At 29.6% G+C, this 20,994-nt stretch overlaps 1 protein-coding gene across 8 annotated transcripts; it reads left to right on the forward strand.

Moving 5' to 3' along the window:
- Positions 1-11,104: 11,104 nt before the first annotated feature.
- Positions 11,105-20,310, forward strand: BTS (zinc finger protein-like protein). Of its 8 annotated transcripts, XM_011047534.1 has the most exons (15): positions 11,105-11,482; positions 11,727-11,936; positions 13,055-13,249; positions 13,337-13,704; positions 14,172-14,400; positions 14,723-14,891; positions 14,989-15,054; positions 15,154-16,215; positions 16,355-16,523; positions 16,683-16,904; positions 16,983-17,120; positions 18,222-18,456; positions 18,573-18,632; positions 19,482-19,553; positions 20,088-20,310. In XM_011047534.1, exons 1-15 carry the CDS (start codon positions 11,192-11,194, stop codon positions 20,226-20,228), a joined length of 3,627 nt encoding a protein of 1,208 aa, XP_011045836.1. In that variant the 5' UTR covers positions 11,105-11,191; the 3' UTR covers positions 20,229-20,310. The 8 variants fall into 8 exon arrangements, with proteins under 8 accessions (XP_011045836.1, XP_011045835.1, XP_011045838.1 ...); XM_011047533.1 differs by having other exon boundaries at positions 14,989-16,215; XM_011047536.1 differs by lacking the exon at positions 18,222-18,456 and having other exon boundaries at positions 14,989-16,215.
- The last annotated feature ends 684 nt before the right edge of the window (positions 20,311-20,994 follow it).

Here is a 20,994-nt window from a genome sequence, read left to right on the forward strand (position 1 = left end):
GGCAGACAGAGCATGTGTTCTTTTTTTCTCCCCATTTCATGTCACTTCTGAGCTAGTCTGTCCAAAAATTCAATGCCCTAAGCATCTTCCCAGTTGATATGGCCTAACCTATTTCAGAGCTGGTGACTGAGATATGGCCTAACCTATTTCAGAGCCTTTTGATCCCTTCAGTGGGCTGTATCACTTTTCCACGTATGCCCATTGTGAGGTAAAAGCATGGTCGTGAGAGACAAAAATGTGCATTCTTCACAAGAGATTGAAAAGCATTAGGATTTTCTTAATTCACTATTTAATATTTATAGCATTGAAAAGCCTTTTGGCTAAAGAAATTATCTTTTATCTGTCATGTTTCTCTAGATGTATAAATACCGAGATGAGAAATTACATGTCTCACCGCGTCGCCTAGGCGTCTCGAGATAGATAAAATAATAAATAAATGCTATCAATTTTGCACCATAAATCTTAACACGATTTGCAACCTGGATTGACAATCTTTTTACTATAAAAAATATTATTAATATATTTTTAAAAAATTAATAATAAAATATAATGTATATTAGATAATTTTTTTAAATATTAATATAGCTTTGATATTTTTTTATTTTTTTATATTGAGATAATGATATATTAGATTAATTCAAATTAACTTATCAAGTTTACAATCTCTGAGATTTTAATAACCTTATAAAAAAAATTAAAATAAATTATAAAAATTTATTTCTAATCAATTTAATATAAAATTATAAAAAAAATTAAATTATAAAAAAATTACTTGAGTAAAATTTACATTATCCAAGCGGACTCAACCTGTTAGAACCAGTAATATAGATATTATAAATAATAACAAGTTAAAAAATTTAATAAATAAATATCACATATCATGTTTGGATCGAATATAGAATAAAATATTTGAAACCCGTTTAATTTAATATATATAACTCACTAAATAGTTAATGTATATAACCCACTAAATATAAATAACATTGGAAAGTTATCGGCATAATAAAATAATATTTTCCTTTCACTTTGATTTTTTTTTTTTTATTCCCTCACAACAACCTCTTATTCTTCTCCCTTCAAGCTTCATAACCTTCAAATTTTAAAGATGTGGAATGTTTTTGCTCCTGTTCGCTTATCCTCTTGCGCTCTTCTTCTTCTAATTTCAAGAAAAAAAAAAAAGGATTTTTCTTTCTCTCTCTTGTAAATGAGATTGATATGTTTTAGATAGGTTTAGATCCTATTAATAAATAGTAGTGTGTACTTGGATGTATTATCATATCATAATTTATTTGAATTTATAAAGTGATACTTATTTCTAGGTTGATTACTAGTTTTTTCTTGTTATTTTCTTCATTAAATATTGTGCATACCATGAAGCGGGCAGTCTTAAGAAAGTAATATTGTTGAGAGTAGAGAGAAAGATTTTTGTTGGGTAAAGGCAAGCAGTGTTCTTAAGGACCATGCATGTCGCATGCCACTGAAAAAAAAAAAAAATAGGAGTTTTGTATGAGAATTAGTTTAAATTATCCTTTTATTTCGGGGATGTTTTGATCTTATGTATATTTTTTAATTACAAAATTAAAATTAAAATTGTGTTGAAACATTACAAACTTTGTATTAGTGTCGTCTAAGATGCAATTCTTTATGTTTGTGTTGCCGGTTCTAAAACTTACTTTTGATTACTTAGTGGCTAGCTAAAAACATTAATAAGAAAGTAGAGAAGTATATTGTGTCTTATGAACTTGGAACTGCAGATATTAATTTTTTTTCATATAATTACTTTTTTTCATCACTGAATTAATTTTGCTTTCTTGTTATTTAGATTGCAGATAAAGTTTTACAGGTTTAATAACTTATTCAAATATATTTAATAATTTATTAAATTATTTTTTTATAGGTGTTTTCATTCTAGGATCATCGAAAAATAAAAAACTTTATATACTCACTCATGAATAACAATAATATCTAAAAAATACTTAGTTTAACTTAATATATTTAACCTAAAAATAAATTAAATAAGTTAATCAATAATTTATAAAATATTAGAAATTGAATTAATTATAATTATAAATTTAAACCTGATCCGTTGAATTAATACCTTAAAATAAACAATCTTGCTTATACATTGAATTAATTTTTTTCATGACAAAATGCTATCTTATCTATTAAAACACTGCCTTTCGTCCATGTAGGTTGTACATATCAACCATAATATAATGACGTTTTCTTGAGGCTAATATTTAGAGTGATTATCACGTAAATTAGCCTATATCTTGTTTTTATATGAATAACGTAATACTTTTCCAAGTGTAGATTTCGTTTTCCTCAAAGAACAAAAATTAAAAATACAAACCTATGTGATAATCAAGCTGTAATATATACAATGAAATGGTAAACTTAGCTCAAGAGATTAACACATAGACCGCCAATATTATTTATTTATTTATTTATTTATTTATGTATTTAAATCAAGGAGAATTATACATTCACTAAGGAGTGGTAAGTATTTTCATATACTTGAGAAAGTGACGGTTGTTAATAAAGAATTAATTTCAGCCTGATTGGCCAAATGGGAGACGTTAAAATAATGGTCATCCACTAAATATAAGTTTCCTTGCACGCTATATCTCTTTTATGGTCAATTAAACTTGTTGACTGCTGTGACAATGACCTTCTCTACTATAAAATTTGTTTCCCATTAATGATCTTTATTATTTTTTAATTTATCAAGTGATAAGATAAGTCAGGCGTGAAGACCAAGAGGAGGAGAGAGAAGCAGAATTGGTCACCAAAGTCACATCAAAGCTCCATCAACACCTTGAAAGGAAGGGATACTAAAGAGATACGTGACTTAACTGGAATGTTCATGACCCCATTAAAAATTCATCAGGTTAATTTAAATTGGTTAGAATTTATTTAATATATTATTATTTTAATATTAAAAAATATATAATTTTAAAAATAAATTCAAGCCAAAAAAATGTTTTTATCAAATGTTCGGTTGATTTTAAACTCATCATATCAACTATGTTATATAAAAAAAAAAATTCTACAATAAATTGTCAAAGAATTCCTCATGAACAATCATTCCTTTTTCACATTAAAAAAACAACATTTTTAAGGGAAAAAAAAACTAAGTATTATTATTTTATAATATTTTTTATTTATTTATGTGGATGTCAGGGCCAGCTTGCGCACATCATGACTAATTTCACGGTTCACTGCACATTCTACAAGCTCAGTGAGCATGTAAAGCATCGCGGGATGACAAGCATGCACAGTAAGATTCGAATCCAGATGCAGAAGAAGGGAACAAGTTTCTTTTACTGCTGGGCTAAAACCTCGAATACATTTTATAATATTTTTAATTATATTAGATTTTGATTGGATTAGTAAATTAATATATTAGGAGTTTAAGTTTGTTATTTTAAAAAAGAATATTCTCACAAGAATATTACCGATGCCTTAAATTTGTTACCGCAACGAACAAGGGCAATGAAACTAGTTGATAACTCAATTATTAGAAGAAGAAAAATATGCAAGTGAAACCGCAGGCAGATGATGAAGTTTCTATACAGTAAAACCTTTTTTCATATATTTACAATAGAACCTTACTAAAAAGTCAATATTTATGTTAGAAAACTTTATGCTTCCTAGATACAAGCAAAGTGGCTGTTATGGATGAGCAAGTAAAACTACATGGAATTAAGTTCCCCCCTGATGACAGCCAAAGAAATCCCTTTAAAGTGAAAAGCCCACAGCGACCGACCAATTACTAAGAAAATACTAAAAGCTTGTTTAGTTTAGAGTTACAATAGTGGTTGTAATTTAAAATATTTTTTTTGTTTAGAAATATATTAAAATAATAATTTTTATTTTTTAAAATTAAAAAATTAAAAATATATTTTTAACTAAAAAAATTTAAAATTTAAAAGAATACAATTTTAACCGAATTCCTAAAAAGACCCTAAATATTTACTTTCAATGTCCAGCAGCCTTTCAATCTAGTTGAAAAGTCAGAGAGTCAACAACTGAAAATGATTAAAAACTAATTCCGAAGAACAAATTAATAGACAACCGAAGAACGAATTTGAAACTCAATACTTTTTGGTCGTTGTCAATGGAGTATGTGGCCTCCTTCACTCCACGTCTCCACTTGCTAGAAGAACAAAGTGGGGCGGCGTAGGGAATTCGGGTAGCTTCTCTCGTATATCTTGTTTTGTTTTTTTTTATTTTTATTTTTTTTTATCTATTCCTCACATATATTTTTTTCTTTTTAAAAAATCTTTTTTTAAAAAAAATTATCTTTTTTTTATTTTTATATTTTTTTAAATTATCTTTATTAATTTTATTTTTTTATTATTAAATTAATTAAAAATTTAGTTGTATAATTTTTTTGAAATATTATCAATAATATTTTTAGGTATAGTTTTTGCTATAGTGTAGTATTTTTTCACATGTTTTTTTTCTAAAATTATCTTTGTTAAATTTGTTTTTTTAATATTGATATGATTAAGAATTTGTATAGTTTTTGCTATGGTGTAGTATTTTTTCACATGTTTTTTTCTAAAATTATCTTTGTTAATTTTTTTTTTAATATTGATATGATTAAGAATTTAGTTTTTTAGTTTTTTTTTTAATATTTTTTATTGCTACAGTGTTTTTCCATGAAATTTTTATATTTTTTTATGATTTCCTCTAAAATTATCTTTATCGATTTTATTTTTTTAACATTGAACTAGTTGAGAATTACAACTATAGTTTTCCTCACAAAATATTATGGATTGCTATCATTGAATTGAGAATTACAACTATAGTTTTCCTCACAAAATATTATGGATTGCTATAGTGTTTATTTACATGGATCTTTTTTCATTTTTTTTCATTTCTTTGTTTTTATGATTTTTGTTTCTTTATATGATTTTTTTCAAAATTCTCTTTATTACTTCTATTTTTTTAATATTAAGTTAGTTGAAAATGTAATTTTATTCTTTTTTTTTTACTTAAAACACTATGGATTGTAACATCCATTCCCCATATATTTTTTTTTTGTTATGAATTTTTTTCTTGAAATTATCTTTGTTAGATTTATTTTTTAATATTGATACGATTAAGAATTTAGCTTTGTAGTTTTTTCTTTAAAATATTTTTGATTGCTACAGTGTTTTTCCGTGTAATCTTTATGTTTTTTTTATAATTTTCTCTAAAATTATATATGTTTTTTTATGATTTTCTCTAAAATTATATTAATCAATTTTATTTTTTTGATATTAAATTAGTTGAGAATTACAACTGTAGTTTTCCTCACAAAACATTATGGATTGCTATAGTATTTCTCTACATGGATCGTTTTTCATTTTTTTCTCTTTTCTTTGTTTTCATGATTTTTGTTTCTTTATATAATTTTTTTTCAAAATTCTCTTCATTGCTTTTTTTTTTTAATATTAAGCTAGTTGAAAATCTAGCGTTGTACTTTTTTTCCCTTGAAACACTATGGATTGCTATATTCATTACCCATATTTGTTTTTGTTATGAATTTTTTTAAAATTATTTTTATCAATTTTATTTTTTTAATATTGAGCTGGTTAAAAAGTATAATTTTATATTTCTTTATAAAATACTATAAATTGCTACAATATTTTTATATATAATTTTTTTTCTTTTTTATGTTTTTTTAAATTATTTTTTATAATTTTTTAAAAATATTATAAATTACAATAATTTTTCTCTATATAATTTTTTTATAATTTCACGACAATGCATAGATATGCTACAAATCCAGCATAGATAAGCTACAAATCCACGGTAGTGCTGAGACATGGCATCTAGTAATACACTAAATGGTTTGGCTATTTATTATGGAAAGATGCACTCTTAGCCTCTCACATCTTAATGTGTATTTGCACAGTAAATCTTTTTTCATTTTGATAATTAATTTTTGCTTTTAGATTATCTGGTCCTTTTATGACCAAATTAAAGATAAATTACCTTTGATTTATTAAGAGGTGGCAAGATTGAAAGAAAAGAATCTAAAGTGAAAAACAATGAAAACATGTACACAAATCAACAGGGCTCTTCATGGTAAATTTTCTTATTTAATTGGCTTTCAAATGTGCTTTCTTATACTTAAATCCAATTAGAGCTACTGTTTGCAGAGGATTTAATGATCAAATGTTGATTGTTGACTCTAAGAAAATGATTCCATCAATTTATATTTTTATACCTAAAAATAAAATTAAATAAATAAATAAGATTATATAAAATAAAGATATTAAATGTAAACAAGAATAAAAGTAAAAGTAAAATTATGATAAAAGTCATATAAAAATCAAGCACCTGCACCAGGAGAATCTTGAGATTGTTTTTCTCCTATTCTAGTCCAAAATTGGGTCATTAGCTTGGGTACAAAGCAGATTAAAATTTTTAAAATGTAAAATAATATCCAAATATTGCAAATGTGTTTAATAGTAGAAAAAAATTTAGATTATATGGTGATTTATCTAATGTGATTTAGATAACTTAACAGGTTTAAAAAAAAATTAAATGAGTAGTAAAAATATAATTTAACTTAAAAAAATTTCAAGACAACATCTTTTTTTTTTAATATTGGGATTATTAAATCGACTCAAGTTAACTCAAGTTAATTGGTAGATCTACGATCTAAGTCATGAGACCATAATAATAGAGGATGATGATTTACAAGGAAGTAAATAGTAAATTTATATTCTCATATAATGCAATCCAAAATAAATCATGAATCACAACTAGTAATCAACTCAATGTTGAATGATAATTTAAAAAAAAATAGAAAATAACTTGAATAAACTAATGTTAACAGTTCAAATTTACGACCTAGATCATGAGATTAAGATAACCTCGTATAAAGCAAATCAAAATAAGTTATGAAACTTAATTCATAATCAATCTAATATTGAAGAATGTAATTGAAAAAAACCTTCAATTAAAAATGATAAAAAAAAATTGATGGTGAACCTGCAAAACCCATAACCAATGTCATGAGACTAAGATAATAGAAAGCAAACAAAAATAAATCATGAAATTCAATCCTTAGTAAATCCAATATTAAATAACAAAATTTAAAAAAACTTAATTATAAATAAATAAATAAATAATTATTCTAGTGAAAGGTGATGATTTATAAAGAAGTGAATAGTGAATTCACAACCCCTACATAAAGAAAAATAAAATAAAAAATAAAGTTCAATTCATAATTTATTCAATGTTAAGCAATAAAATTAAAAAAATAATAATCTAGAGCAAGTTAGGTTACCTCATCAAACTCATTATTTTAATCATAAGATTAAGATAACCTCATTTAAAGCAAATTAAGATAAATTATGAAATTTAATTCCCAATCAATATAATATTAAAAAAATAAATAAAAAAAATAAAAAAAACTTGGATTCAATTTTCTAAACTCATAACTTAGATTATAAGATCAAAATAATCTCATATAAAAAAATTTTATGAAACTCAATCTTTAATAAATCTAAAATTAAATAATAAAATTAAAAAAATTAATTAAAAACAAAAACAAAAACAAAAACAAAATATTATTCTAGTGAAGGATTATGATTTATAAAAAAATAAATATTGAATTCACATCGTAGTTTAGTTTTTTTTTTAATTTCAACATAATAGGAAACATGTTGGTAATCCTCGTGTTAAACCTCTTTATATTAAAATACGAAGATTTTAATTATAATGGGAATAAAACATATTGGTTTTTCAATGTGTTTCTACCAATCAAGTCAGTCTCAACTGTAACTTTTTTTTTTTTTGAAACTCTGGATTTTATTACGGCCACTATAGATTATAGATAATATTAGATATATTTAGCACTTCAAATATTTGCAATATTGAGTATGTTGATGTCTTTTTTATTTAAATTACGTTGAATGCCATTATGATATATCATCTCAATTTAAATAGATCTAGAGATTGATTGCACTTGATTATTCCTAGATTGCTATGCTATAAGTTGCATTAAAAATATTTTAGAAGATAAAAAAAAAAGATATTGCCAATATATTTTTTAGTAAAATAATAATTATAAACTCAAAATTTAATGTATATTAAATTATTATTTTTTAAATATTGATATGGTGACATATTAGATAGATATTATTTTAAAAAATTATTAAAATTAAGACATATTAGATCAACTTAACAGATTAATCTGTCAAATATGTAACCCGAATTATAAGATTATAATAAAAAAATTAAAATAAATTATGAAATTCAACTCTAAATTACTATAATATTAAATGATAAATTTAAAATAAAATATTTAATTAAAAAATAAAAATAATTTAATTCAATTCAAGCTAATCTTGTAAACTTGAAATCTAGGACATGAAATCAGTCGACATTAAGCCGGTACCAAATATATATTGTCAATAAATGAAGCCTCGTTTCTATTAAAATAACACTAGTTGCAGATATTTAAGTAAATGATTAAGCATGCTTGAGGAAGGAATGATATCGTTTTCACTTTATTTTTTTAAGAAATGTTACCTTAACTATGTATTATTTATTCATTTTCTAGATTTGTCTTTTTAATTGCTATTACTTTTTATTAATTAATTTTTTATAAAAGAAAGAATTTTAATGTCGATTCCAAAAACAAAAGACACATTAATTTTATTAAAAAAAATGATGATTTTTTTTAAAATAATTGGATTGTTAGAAAGTGAAATTAAAAAAAAATCTAAAAAATAAAGTAAATTTTTGTTTCAATAAACAGTGCTTTGTGATTGTGGTTATAATTATTTAGCCACATCTTTTAGGTTTTGTTAATATTATGGTACAAAATAATTGATTATTATATTATATTTACATATATTTAAAACAAATAATAGCATTTGATTAAAATTAATAAATATTAAAATATTTTGAAAATACTAAACTTTATGATTTATAACTATTTAATAACTTTCATATTACATAAATACATATTCTCTTATTAAAGTAATTTTTAGATTCAGAGAACTGCATTTAAAAAAAGGTTAAATAATGCAATAACACAAATATCATTTTAAGAAATTCTCTTTTAAATATAATCAATATATCTTTAGAGAGATAAAAAATATTACAAGTTAGTGTGCTTTAAAAGTCTATAATACCAAACAGAAAACTGATCTTATTATTAACTTTCAAAGTATTTTAAGATATATTATTCAACAGAAATAGAATAAAAATACAAAACTAAAATCTCAAAGCGAAGATCCTTGAGTGATGCCATTAATTAAATATGCACTTAACTATGAATATTTATTTGGTAAAAACTTGTCTTGAAGGGCAAATTAGTCCATAAAAACCCTTAATTAGCAATGAGGTATGACTTGTGAATAATAGCGACCTAATAAATAAAAAGAGGTGAGGGCTTGTGAGAGCGCGGGCTGGTCAAGTGGCGACCGCTACATGACACGCTTCACACACGTTTACCGTGTGCCCCTCCTCATTGCCACCAACCTTCAACGTCTCCCCATTAATACGTATATAGTGATATATCTTCCAAATCAAACAAATACTATAATAATTCCTGTCTATTTTTGGATGTCACAAATACTATATCTAGTGATATATATCTTCCATATCTTCCAAATTTAATACAAAAGTTAACTTTAATCTTCTGACTTTTCAATTAATGTATTTTTAATATTTATAATTTTTTAAAACTCACTCTTGATTAAGAATTTCATTTTATTTTGTTTTTTTTTTATTATTTGAGATAAAAGAAAAAAATATCATATTCAAGTGGAAGAAAAAAAAATTCATCAATTTATAATACTTTTTACAATGAAAAACACTTGATTATAATGTCAACAAATTTTATTTGATAAAAAAAATTTTACTAAAATATTTTTTGACCTTTATCGTTTTCAGAAAAGTAAATATAACTTAAAAAGTTGTTTGATTTGAGTTGATTTTTCTATCAATTTTTGAATTATTTAAAATTTTAAATAAATTTATTTAGACTTATATGGTTTTTTAAGCTAAAAAATCTATTGGAAAATGAGTTTTTGTTTTGTATAAAATATCCCTGCTCCAACTTTTTTTTTTTGAAAAATGTTTTTTTAATTTGTTATTAATGTTTTTGGGTTGTTTTTTTTCTTTCTTTTTATTATGTAATTTTTAAAAATTTTATTATTTAACATTAACTTTTTTTTTGATTTTTTTTGAATTTTATATTTTAAAATTTAATTTATTTTTTTTGAATTTTATCTTTTAAAATTTAATTAATTTTTGAATTGATCTTTATAATTTATTTTAGTTTGCTTATTGTGGAATTATCATGGTCTTGAAAGAATGTTTTTAATTTTACAAGTGTCTATTTTTTTGTTGTTTAATTAAATAAAAAAATATTAAACCTAAATGGGAAGCATGCATTTGCGTCACGTACTTTGTAAGTTAACTTGAATTTTTTTAAGTTTTTTATTTTTATTTTTTTTATAATTAATTTTTTAAATTTTATTATTTATTATTAAATTGATTGAGAATTAAATTTTATAATTAATTTTGATTTATTTTTTATAGAATTATTATAATTTTATGAATCAAATTACGAGTTTCACATATTAATCTGGATTAATCTAATATACTATGGTATTAATATTTTTTAGAAATATGTTATGCATTACATTTTTAATTCATAATTACTTTTTTTCTAGAAAATATATTAATAATATTTAATTTTTTTATATTAAAAATATTTGATATGAGCCGCGGGCAAGTGATATGTTTAACTTTTGGAGTGGTTTAATTTTACACGCCTCAACAGCTACATAGGTCAGAAGTCACTCTGGAGTCAGTACTCCCCTCCTCGAGCTGCTTTGTTTTAACTTTTCATTCAAATTTTGACCGTCTACATTAAAGAGTAGCACCTCACCCTTCCTCACGTGCCATATCTTTCCCTCACGTGTAATCATTTAAAAAAATACTAACTCCTGCTTACGTCACTATCCACCGTGTCAACTGGTCTTCCACGTGGCACCAATCCAACTATATAAACTTACCTCCCTTATCAGTACGCTCCCTTATCAGCCATATCTCCATGAACAAAACAGACACAGAGAAAAAAAACACAAAGCAAAACTAACTGCCAAACAAAGATTTAAAAAATATATATATATTTTTTTTATGTGAGTGGAGAGAGTGCTTTTCGAAAATGGCGACGTCCTTACCGGAAATACAGCAGTGTGGAGAGGGAGTAGTTTTGTCAAAATCGGCGAAGAGAGTGGATTCGAAAGGTGGTTTCGAAAGCGAAGGAGAAGACACGAAATCGCCGATTTTGATATTTTTGTACTTTCATAAGGCGATTCGGAATGAGCTTGACACGCTCCACCTATTAACCCTGGCTTTTGCTACCGGTCATCAGACTGTGGAGATTAAACCGCTCTTTCAACGTTACCGGTTTCTCCGCTTGGTTTCTAAGTATCACTCTAATGCTGAAGATGAGGTCTGCCTTTTTCGTTTTTGCTTTTTTGTGTATCCTTTGGTTTTTTTAATAATAACTGTTTAATGTTTTTGTTTGCAGGTATAGTAATTAATTATGATTTAAAGAAAGTACTCTGTGTGTGTGTGTGTGTAAATAATTGGTATAAGGATAATAACTTGAAATTTTTTGGAAACTTGTACTGTAGTAGTAGTAGTTGTTATAATAATAATAAAATAAAGAAAAAGATATTGATTTTGTTTTGCAGGTTATCTTTCCAGCTCTTGATAATCGTGTGAAGAATGTGGCAAACTCGTATTCATTAGAACACAAGGGTGAAAGCAATCTTTTCGATCAATTATTTGAGCTTCTAAATTCTTACACTCAAAATGATGAAAGTTTTCCACGTGAGTTAGCATCCTGTACCAGAGTCCTTCAGACATCACTTAGTCAGCATATGGCCAAGGAAGAGCAGCAGGTGAGGTTTCGTTTTTGCCCTTTATTTACTTTCCGTCTACACAGTTCAATGAGAATACTCTTTATTTATGAGATATGGCATGTAATTGATGGGTAGATATAACTTGCATGTTGAAAAAATAATGTTGTAATTAATACATTAGAGAAGCATTTTTAAGATGTCATGACGTTTTTTTTTTCCAGCTGAGGGACTCATTACCTAAATTTCGACTATATATATATATATATATATGTAGGTTTAATTCAGCTCTAGCTCTTTAGTTGAAAAATGCTGTCAATTATAGGTTCAGAACTCAATCTTTGTAAATTTTCTCTATCTCAAATCAAGGGATGCTATTCTATTGTTTTGGATAATCTCCTGAATTGCCATATGCTTCTCTAGTTTACATTCTAGCCATTTGACTTGATGCTAGGAGTCTCTTTGTCCACATTTCATGTATGGTTTCGATTTCTCGTCATGGACTTAGTGTGATGGCTGTGCATACAAAGGATGTATACTCTATATTTTTCAAGATAAAAATTCTTATATGTGGAAGAAATTCTTGAGCTTGTGGTTGGGGAGGGGGAGGGAAGAGGGCGCTTACCTTGTGACAGTCAGGCACAATACAATGAAACAATAGAATAGGCATGCAGCTGCCATATAATGTGTCAGAGCATGGATGTATCAGTTACATGAAAGGAGGAAAGTTTCATAAAGGTAACAATTTAAAAAATATAATATGATGTATCGGGTGCATTAGGACCAAGGGAAGTGTGTGACAGTTTGATCTTGTATAGAAAGTAATGTATCCACATGTCTTTCTTGTGTATCCTTGTGCATCAATGAGTGGAACTGAATTATCATATATGATTCTTGCCAATCTGGTAGCATGTTGTGAATATGAAATCTCTTCAAAGAAAGGTGAGATCATTTCTCTTCCAGATAGTTTAATTTACCATATCATTGAAATACCATAAAGGCAAAACAAATGGCCTTTTAGCAGGAAGGAAATGATCGTTGGAGCAGAGAATACCTTTGGATAGGTTACAGCACGATACTTAGGTTTTAACAATTATTTATTCCAGGCATAAGAATGTTGCAAATATCTATTTTAGTCATTTCACTATTTGATATGTCAGGTTTTTCCCTTGCTTATTGAGAAGTTCTCAGTCGAGGAGCAGGCATCTCTAATCTGGCAGTTTATATGCAGCATTCCTGTTAACATGTTGGCTGAGTTTCTTCCTTGGCTTTCATCCTCTATTTCACCAGTTGAATACCAAGACATGCTCAAGTGCCTAAGCATGATAATTCCAAATGAAAAGCTTCTGCAACAGGCAAGCACTTTTCATCCATCATGTCCCCCCATGTTGGATATATTATGCACAGCATGTGTGGTTGATTAAAATGCTTTCTCAAAATAGGTTATTTTCACCTGGATGGAAGGGAAGAAGAGCACAGATGCAGTTGAAAGTTATGTAGATAATCATGAGGTTTTAAGCCAGAAGGATTCTCCTACTAGCATGTTAACTTTGGAACTGGATAAAGAAAAATGTACCTGTAAGAAATCCAAGACTGGGAAAAGGAAATATTTGGAGCCAAGTAATGAGGATTCTGATACCATGGAAACAAATCCAATAGATGAAATTCTTCTTTGGCATAATGCTATTAAGAGGGAGTTAAATGAAATAGCTGATGAGGCTAAGAAGATACAAAGCTCTGGAGATTTTACTAATTTATCAGCATTTGATGAGCGGCTGCAATTCATTGCTGAAGTTTGCATCTTCCACAGGTATTTTTCCTTTCTATTGTTTAACTTTGCAGCCAAAGAGATATTTATTTCGCACCTTTTTCTTTTTGCCTTTTCTTAACTTCTTAATTTTGTCATACCCATATATGATCTAGAATTATTTGTTCCTCTCATAATTGGGAGATATTGTAGTGCATCATTATTCTTAGAATAAATGTTTATCTTCATAGGTCGGAGTATGCTGAAATAAGCTTGCCTAGGCTTCTATAAAATTATCATCTGCCACATAGATGCTGTTACATGATAATGGTGTATCTGAAAGACTCCTGGAAAAGCCCCAGAAGCAGAACAACATGCATGCAATTATTCTGTTTCGACATGGATCTGTTGGGCACCATACTGTATTTTCAAATGTTCAACATGCCAATTTTGAACTTTTCAATTGTCATATAAATCTTAGTCGTGATTTGAACTCTCTGTCTGAAACATTTTTCCTTTTCTGATTACAGTATTGCTGAGGACAAAGTCATATTTCCTGCTGTAGGTGGAGAATTTTCATTCTCAAAAGAGCATGCAGAAGAAGAAAATCAATTTAACGAGTTCAGAAGTATAATTGAAAGCATTCAAAGTGCAGGTGCAAGCTCTAACTCTGTAGCTGATTTTTATGCAAAGCTCTGCTCGCATGCTGATCAAATAATAGAAACTATACAAAGGCACTTCCACAATGAGGAAATTCAGGTTAGCTTTCCTTCTTTAGACAATATCTCTTTCAAGGGATGTTCGGCATTTTCACCAAGTCATGCATCAATTTTCCAGTAATACTGAACTAGCATCACTATGTCTTGTCAAAAGGAGCCAGTCATGGGAGTTGGAGGGTTTGATAATGTATGGAGGTGCTTAGTTAAAACATAAAATACATCACCTGGTTCTTAGAAAGATTGTATTAGACACTCTGGTCTTTTAAAGACAAGTCACTGGTGTTGCATGACTAGAAAACTTTAGCGCCAAACATCCCCTTTTGATTCTTCAATTCTGTATGCTAAGCTCCTTGCATTTCTAGGTTCTTCCACTTGCCCGTAAGCATTTTAGCTTCAGAAAACAGAAGGAACTTTTATACCAGAGCTTGTGCATGATGCCTTTGAAAGTGATTGAGCGTGTCTTGCCATGGCTGGTGGGGTTGCTAACAGAACACGAGGCCAGGAATTTCCTAAAAAATATGCAATCAGCAGGTTTCTATATTATGCTTCTTGTAGCCACATATTATGAATACTTTCTATTAAAAAATCACTATTACTTACTCAATTCTAATGAGTTACTTTGGCTCAGCTCCAGCAGTAGACACAGCTCTTGTAACTCTTTTTACTGGTTGGGCATGCAAGGGTCATAGCCAAGGTGTGTGTTTGTCTTCAAGTGCAATCCATTGCTGTCCAGCTGATATTGAGGAAAAATTTGTTCCATCATGCTGTGCCCGTTTGTGTGTGTTTTGTTCAGAGGATAGTCCTGTGTCAATCAGTGAAGGTATCAAAAGGCCACAAAAAAGAAACATCTCAGGATCTTGCAAAAATAGCAAAGTCTGCAACCCCATAGAGACTCCAGATGCCCATGAACCATCTTGTTCTGATCGGTCTTGTTGTGTCCCAGGTTTGGGAGTAAACAGAAAAAATCTGGGATTGACTTCTCTTTCCACAACCAAGTCTTTGCGATCTTTATCTGTCAAATCCTCTGCTCCAGCCCTTAACTCCAGTCTTTTTGTCTGGGAAGCAGATACGGTGTCTTCTGATATGGGGTATACAGAACGACCGATAGATACTATTTTTAAATTTCATAAAGCCATAAGCAAAGACTTGGAGTATCTTGATGTTGAATCTGGAAACCTCAGTGATTGCGATGAGGAATTTCTTCAGCAGTTCATTGGAAGATTCCGTCTATTATGGGGCTTATACAGAGCTCATAGCAATGCTGAGGATGAAATTGTTTTTCCAGCATTAGAGGCTAAAGAGGCACTTCATAATGTTAGCCATTCTTATACACTAGACCATAAGCAGGAGGAAGAATTATTTGAAGACATTTCATTTGTCCTTTCTGAGCTTTCAGACCTTCATGAAAATTTGCGGAAGTTTCAAGTGATGGAGGACCCAACAGGAAGTACCCTGGAGCATTCTATTGGCCATCTCAATGATTACATGGGAAAGTACAATGAGCTAGCCACTAAGATTCAATGGATGTGCAAATCTATAAGAGTTACTTTAGATCAACATATTAATAGAGAAGAACTTGAGTTGTGGCCACTGTTTGGCAGGCATTTTTCAATTCAGGAGCAAGACAGGTTAGTTGGTCGCATAATTGGGACCACAGGGGCTGAAGTACTGCAATCTATGTTGCCTTGGGTAACTTCTGCCCTGACTCAAGACGAACAAAATAAAATGATGGACACATGGAAACAGGCAACAAGAAACACAATGTTTAATGAGTGGCTTAATGAATGCTGGAAAGAAACTTCAGCATCACTTGTGCAGACTGAACCATCAGGAGATACAATTTATAAAGAAGAAGGTATCTCCTGCATAAGAGATTTTGGTTTTTGCTTGAAATACTGTGCAATGCCATGTTTATTTGATTTTTTCTAGCAAAGGCATGATTGGTTGCAGGCTAATGATGAGTATTTCACTAATTTCAGCTCTTCTTATTACAGGCAGAGAGTTTCAAGAAAGTTTAGACCAAAGTGATCTGTTTAAGCCTGGGTGGAAAGATATCTTCCGCATGAATCAAAATGAGCTTGAATATGAGATTAGAAAGGTTTATAGGGACTCAACTCTTGATCCTAGGAGAAAATCCTATCTTGTTCAAAACCTTCTAACAAGGTTATTTTCTGGTGATTATGATGTTCTTTATTTTTCTCCAATCTGATACCTTAGCACGTGCTTGGATTATTTAGTTGCTAGCTCTTTTTTTATCTTTCTTAAAGAAGGCCTTACTTTCCTGATCATGAATTCTACTGTTATGTAAATGGTTTGTTCTAGCCGCTGGATAGCTGCTCAGCAGAAGTCACCTCAAGAAACTGCAGGGGAAAATTCTACTACTGCTGATGTAATGGGATGCTTCCCAACATTTCGAGACCCTGAAAAACAAGTATATGGGTGTGAACACTACAAGAGAAACTGTAAACTTCGTGCTTCTTGCTGTGGTAAGCTGTTTGCTTGCAGATTTTGCCATGACAAAGTTAGCGATCACACGATGGACAGGTAAAGCTTGATATGATTCGTAGCATTTCAGGTTTCAAGTGAATTCTGAATGTATGATGTTTTGTTCAATCACCGTAGAAAAGCAACACTGGAAATGATGTGCATGCGCTGCCTGAAGGTCCAACCAGTAGGGCAAATCTGTGCAACACCAACATGCAATGGTCTTTCAATGGCGAAATATTATTGCAACATATGCAAGTTTTTTGATGATGAAAGGTATGCAATTCTAACTTTTCTATCAACCAATTGTCAAACTCATTAGATTCAATGAACAGAAAACATTTAAAACTTGTTTTATTATTTTAATGTTGCTTTGGCTTGAGAATGAACAAATAACATGAATAGATAGAGGTCCTTTTCCCTGGTCCAGAAACAGCTTGATTTCTTTTGTGATGGTTATCTATTGCTTAGATATGTGGAAAGAAACTAAAGAACCTTGGGCATATTAAATTCATCTGCTGTAACTGGAGTTCACATCTACTTGAATATATATATATATATCTATATATCCAAAAAAGAGTTCCATCTTAAATTCCTAGAATGCCACTTGCCACTTAAATAGATATAAGTCACTCTAAATGTTTGTATAGCTTCAAATTTGCATTATCTTTGTCTATCCTAATTAATCATTTGAATACTGAATTATTATGATGGGTAGTTAACTTCAGCAGCCTATGTGTGGAAACTTGTAGTTTTCTGCTTCTAACTGACATTGGCATCAATCAGGTGCCACAAACCATAAATTTTGCACCTTGTGCATTGGTGTTGGCTCTGACATGCTTTACTTGCTGGGCATCACATGCTAAAGCCATCCATTTCTCCTGACAGGCCAAATTGAATAAGAAATTAATAATCATACTGTAAGAAGAAGTCAGATTAGGGAGGATCGGTGTACCATTCCTTGAAGGAATTGAAATGACATTTCAAGAAGTCTAGGGACGGAGAACTGGTATTGCCTATTCTAACTGGAAAAATTAGGAAAAAAAAAAAAAAACTTGCCATGTGATTTCGATGTAATCATAATCTCATTCCTCATGACTTGTCGTGTTCACTAAATTAGGAAATACATATGGGGAAACTGTGTGATATCAAATATTGATGGACAGAACATATTTGCATTGCTCAAAAGTAGGTTCTATTTCCTCTGAAAGTCTGGCATTTCAAGTTGATAGAATTTCTTGAAAACTAAAATTGAGCTGGTTAGTTTGCTTTTGAATGACAACCATCTTATTATTGAACATTTCTATGTTAGCTTTTGTTTCTATTATGGTTTTGTTAGTCATTTTACTTTTTTCATGAATGTATTTCCGACTTCAGGAGTGTATATCATTGCCCATTTTGCAATTTATGCCGTGTTGGGAAGGGTCTTGGTATTGATTTCTTTCATTGCATGACTTGCAACTGTTGTTTGGGGATTAAGTTAGTGAACCACAAGTGCCTGGAGAAAGGTTTAGAAACTAACTGCCCCATTTGCTGCGATTTTTTATTCACATCAAGTGCAACAGTCAGAGCATTACCTTGTGGCCATTATATGCATTCCTCATGCTTTCAGGTTTTGTATACCCTCTCTTGTTTTCAGTACATGTTTCATCCGTTTTTCTTCATTTATCTTGATTCGTGCATTTCAGAAAGGTGGCTTATTTTTCTCCTCCATCTCATGTTCTGTAGGCATACACTTGCAGTCACTATACTTGCCCAATATGCTGCAAATCCTTGGGAGATATGGCGGTAAGAGCACAATTTCTTGCTATAGTTGTTGTCGTCAGAGATGTGCATTACCTTGTTCATTGTAATATAGTTTGTATCTCACCAGGGGCACTTGAGGAGATGACAGTGAAATTGATGATCAGTTGAACTAGAATGCCTTTTACCAAGAGAGGAAGGTTTAGAAATTGGGGATAAACAAACAAGTATTGTTACTTGTCGAGAATTGGATTTCCCCAACCCATAATTATATATTTTACAGAATTTACCTAGCTTTTCTAGGATGCTTATTGGTTGTTTATTCTTTTGATACCAAGAAGACTAGAATTTTCAGTTTGATTTAGCTTTTCCAATGGCTTTATGGGGACCACTCGAATGACTGCCATTTGCTGTTTCCTTGTGCTCTTGCTGATTGAAGGAAAAGGTTGGACAGCTTCTTCCTATCCTCAAGGAAACATTCTTCCCTGTTAGAACAGAAATTCATCGTTAGGATAAATTCCCTTCTAAACAATAAAATTCTAAAGGTAATCGAGGATCTTTTGCACATTCGACAATACCCATTAAACGTGAACTTCATTCCCTTGGGCAACAAGAAAGATCTAATACACAGTTGACTAGTTTATAAGAACTTTCTTGTGGTTCAGGTATCATAATTGTTTTGATGGATTTCATCCTTGCGCTATAGAACTATAAAGTCTATCCTCTCCATCCTGCACAGGATACATCCCATCAGCATTATTTGTTAAATTCTACTGAATCATTAATATAATGATAGGCACAAAATTTTGTCATCGTAGTCTTTCTGTTTACTTGGCTATGAAATGCGTGAAGCATCCGTTATGTTATTATAACAATTATTGTAAACCCACCCAGGTTTATTTCGGCATGCTTGATGCGCTGTTGGCTGCTGAGGAGCTGCCAGAGGAATACAGGGATCGTTGTCAGGTACTCCTGCCTCTACAATTGATCTCTCCGGTGCTTTGCATTCTAGTGAAAGTCATCATAACGCAGCATTTTTTTCTACTGAAACAAGAAAATATCTCAATTATAGTTTACAGAGCTATCTCTTTCAATCTTTTTTTATTGATCCAAAAAACAGAAAGGAGAGGAACAGAAAGAAACCCTTCATTGCAATAGATTTGTATGGGTTCCCAGAATTATGTGTTCATACCCTATCCACACAAACTTGAGATCTCTTCGCTTTTTCCCCCGCCGGATTTCTCACAAGCGTGCCAGTTTCCCGGTGAAATTTCTTCTTTCCATTTACATGAAAGAAGGAATGGGTTTTTCTTAATTCCCGAGGGGATTGCGGCTTTTACTGAGATTAAAACTGAGTGAAAGCATTCAACTTGTGCTGCATTACTAGGACAAATTAAAATCTAGCCATCGTTGTTTAATTATAGTCTAATTCAGAAGTGGTTGTTTATCTTCTTGATTATACTCCACGTTGAGACCTGTGATGTTCATATTTTAATGCAGGATATACTGTGCAATGATTGTGATCAGAAGGGGTCTGCACAATTCCACTGGTTATATCATAAGTGTGGATTATGTGGGTCTTATAACACCCGGGTAATCAAGAATGAGGTTACCCATCCCAACTGCACCACTCTTCTCTGACAGCTCATTTCTTAAACAAAGGTCTAGGCTCATGTCTGAATATACATTTATGGCTAACCAATCAATTTTTATTTTGATTTTATTCCCCTCGCCAAATAACATAACAAAATAGCGAAATTATGGTGAAATCAACATGGCCAATCGCTGTAGCTCTAGACTGGGTACCCTGGATTACGGTTTTGCTCTTGTAACAGAAACGTTTGGCGGGTAGGAGATTAAAGGGGTTTTTTTTTTACTTGAAAGTAAACATACAAAATTATCTTTGGAGTCAAAATGATATATAGGGTATTTTTGTTATTTTACTATATATATTTTTTGTTATTATTAAGTGGGCTGAGAGGCTGATTTATACTTTATTATATAATAAATATTATTTAAAAAATAATTAACACGTGCATTACACGTAAATGTTGCTCGTTGTGTTTGGGTAACGCACGTGGTAGCTTCTTGGGTGGCCTTAGGAACTTCTTGACAGTCTGTTCGTCTTTAACTGGTGTGTGTCAGTAATGGGTGGTTTTTTGTTTTTTGTCTTTTTTTTTTCACCCCATCCTTCAAGTTTTCAAAACAGTTGAATTTTTTTTAAGATTTGATTTTTTATTTTTTTATTTTTAATTTTTTATTCTTGGTTTTTTTTAAGTTTTGATTTTTTTAATTTTATCTTGTCCCATATTATTTTTTCATTTTAATTCTTATTTTTTTAATTTTTAATTTTTTATACAAATTTTATTGATTTTCAATCTCTTTTCTTAATTCAAACATATAGTCT

This window comes from Populus euphratica, unplaced genomic scaffold (genome assembly GCF_000495115.2).
Source record: "Populus euphratica unplaced genomic scaffold, PopEup_1.0 scaffold108.1, whole genome shotgun sequence".
Taxonomy (NCBI): Eukaryota; Viridiplantae; Streptophyta; class Magnoliopsida; order Malpighiales; family Salicaceae; genus Populus; species Populus euphratica.

Coding starts and splice junctions, on each gene's coding strand:
- BTS (XM_011047533.1), top strand. CDS start 11,192: ATGGCGACGTCCTTACCGGAAATACAGCAGTGTGGAGAGGGAGTAGTT. Junction 14,401..14,722: donor TCCACAATGAGGAAATTCAG/GTTAGCTTTCCT, acceptor TTGCATTTCTAG/GTTCTTCCACTTGCCCGTAA. Junction 17,121..18,221: donor AAGTTTTTTGATGATGAAAG/GTATGCAATTCT, acceptor TTCCGACTTCAG/GAGTGTATATCATTGCCCAT.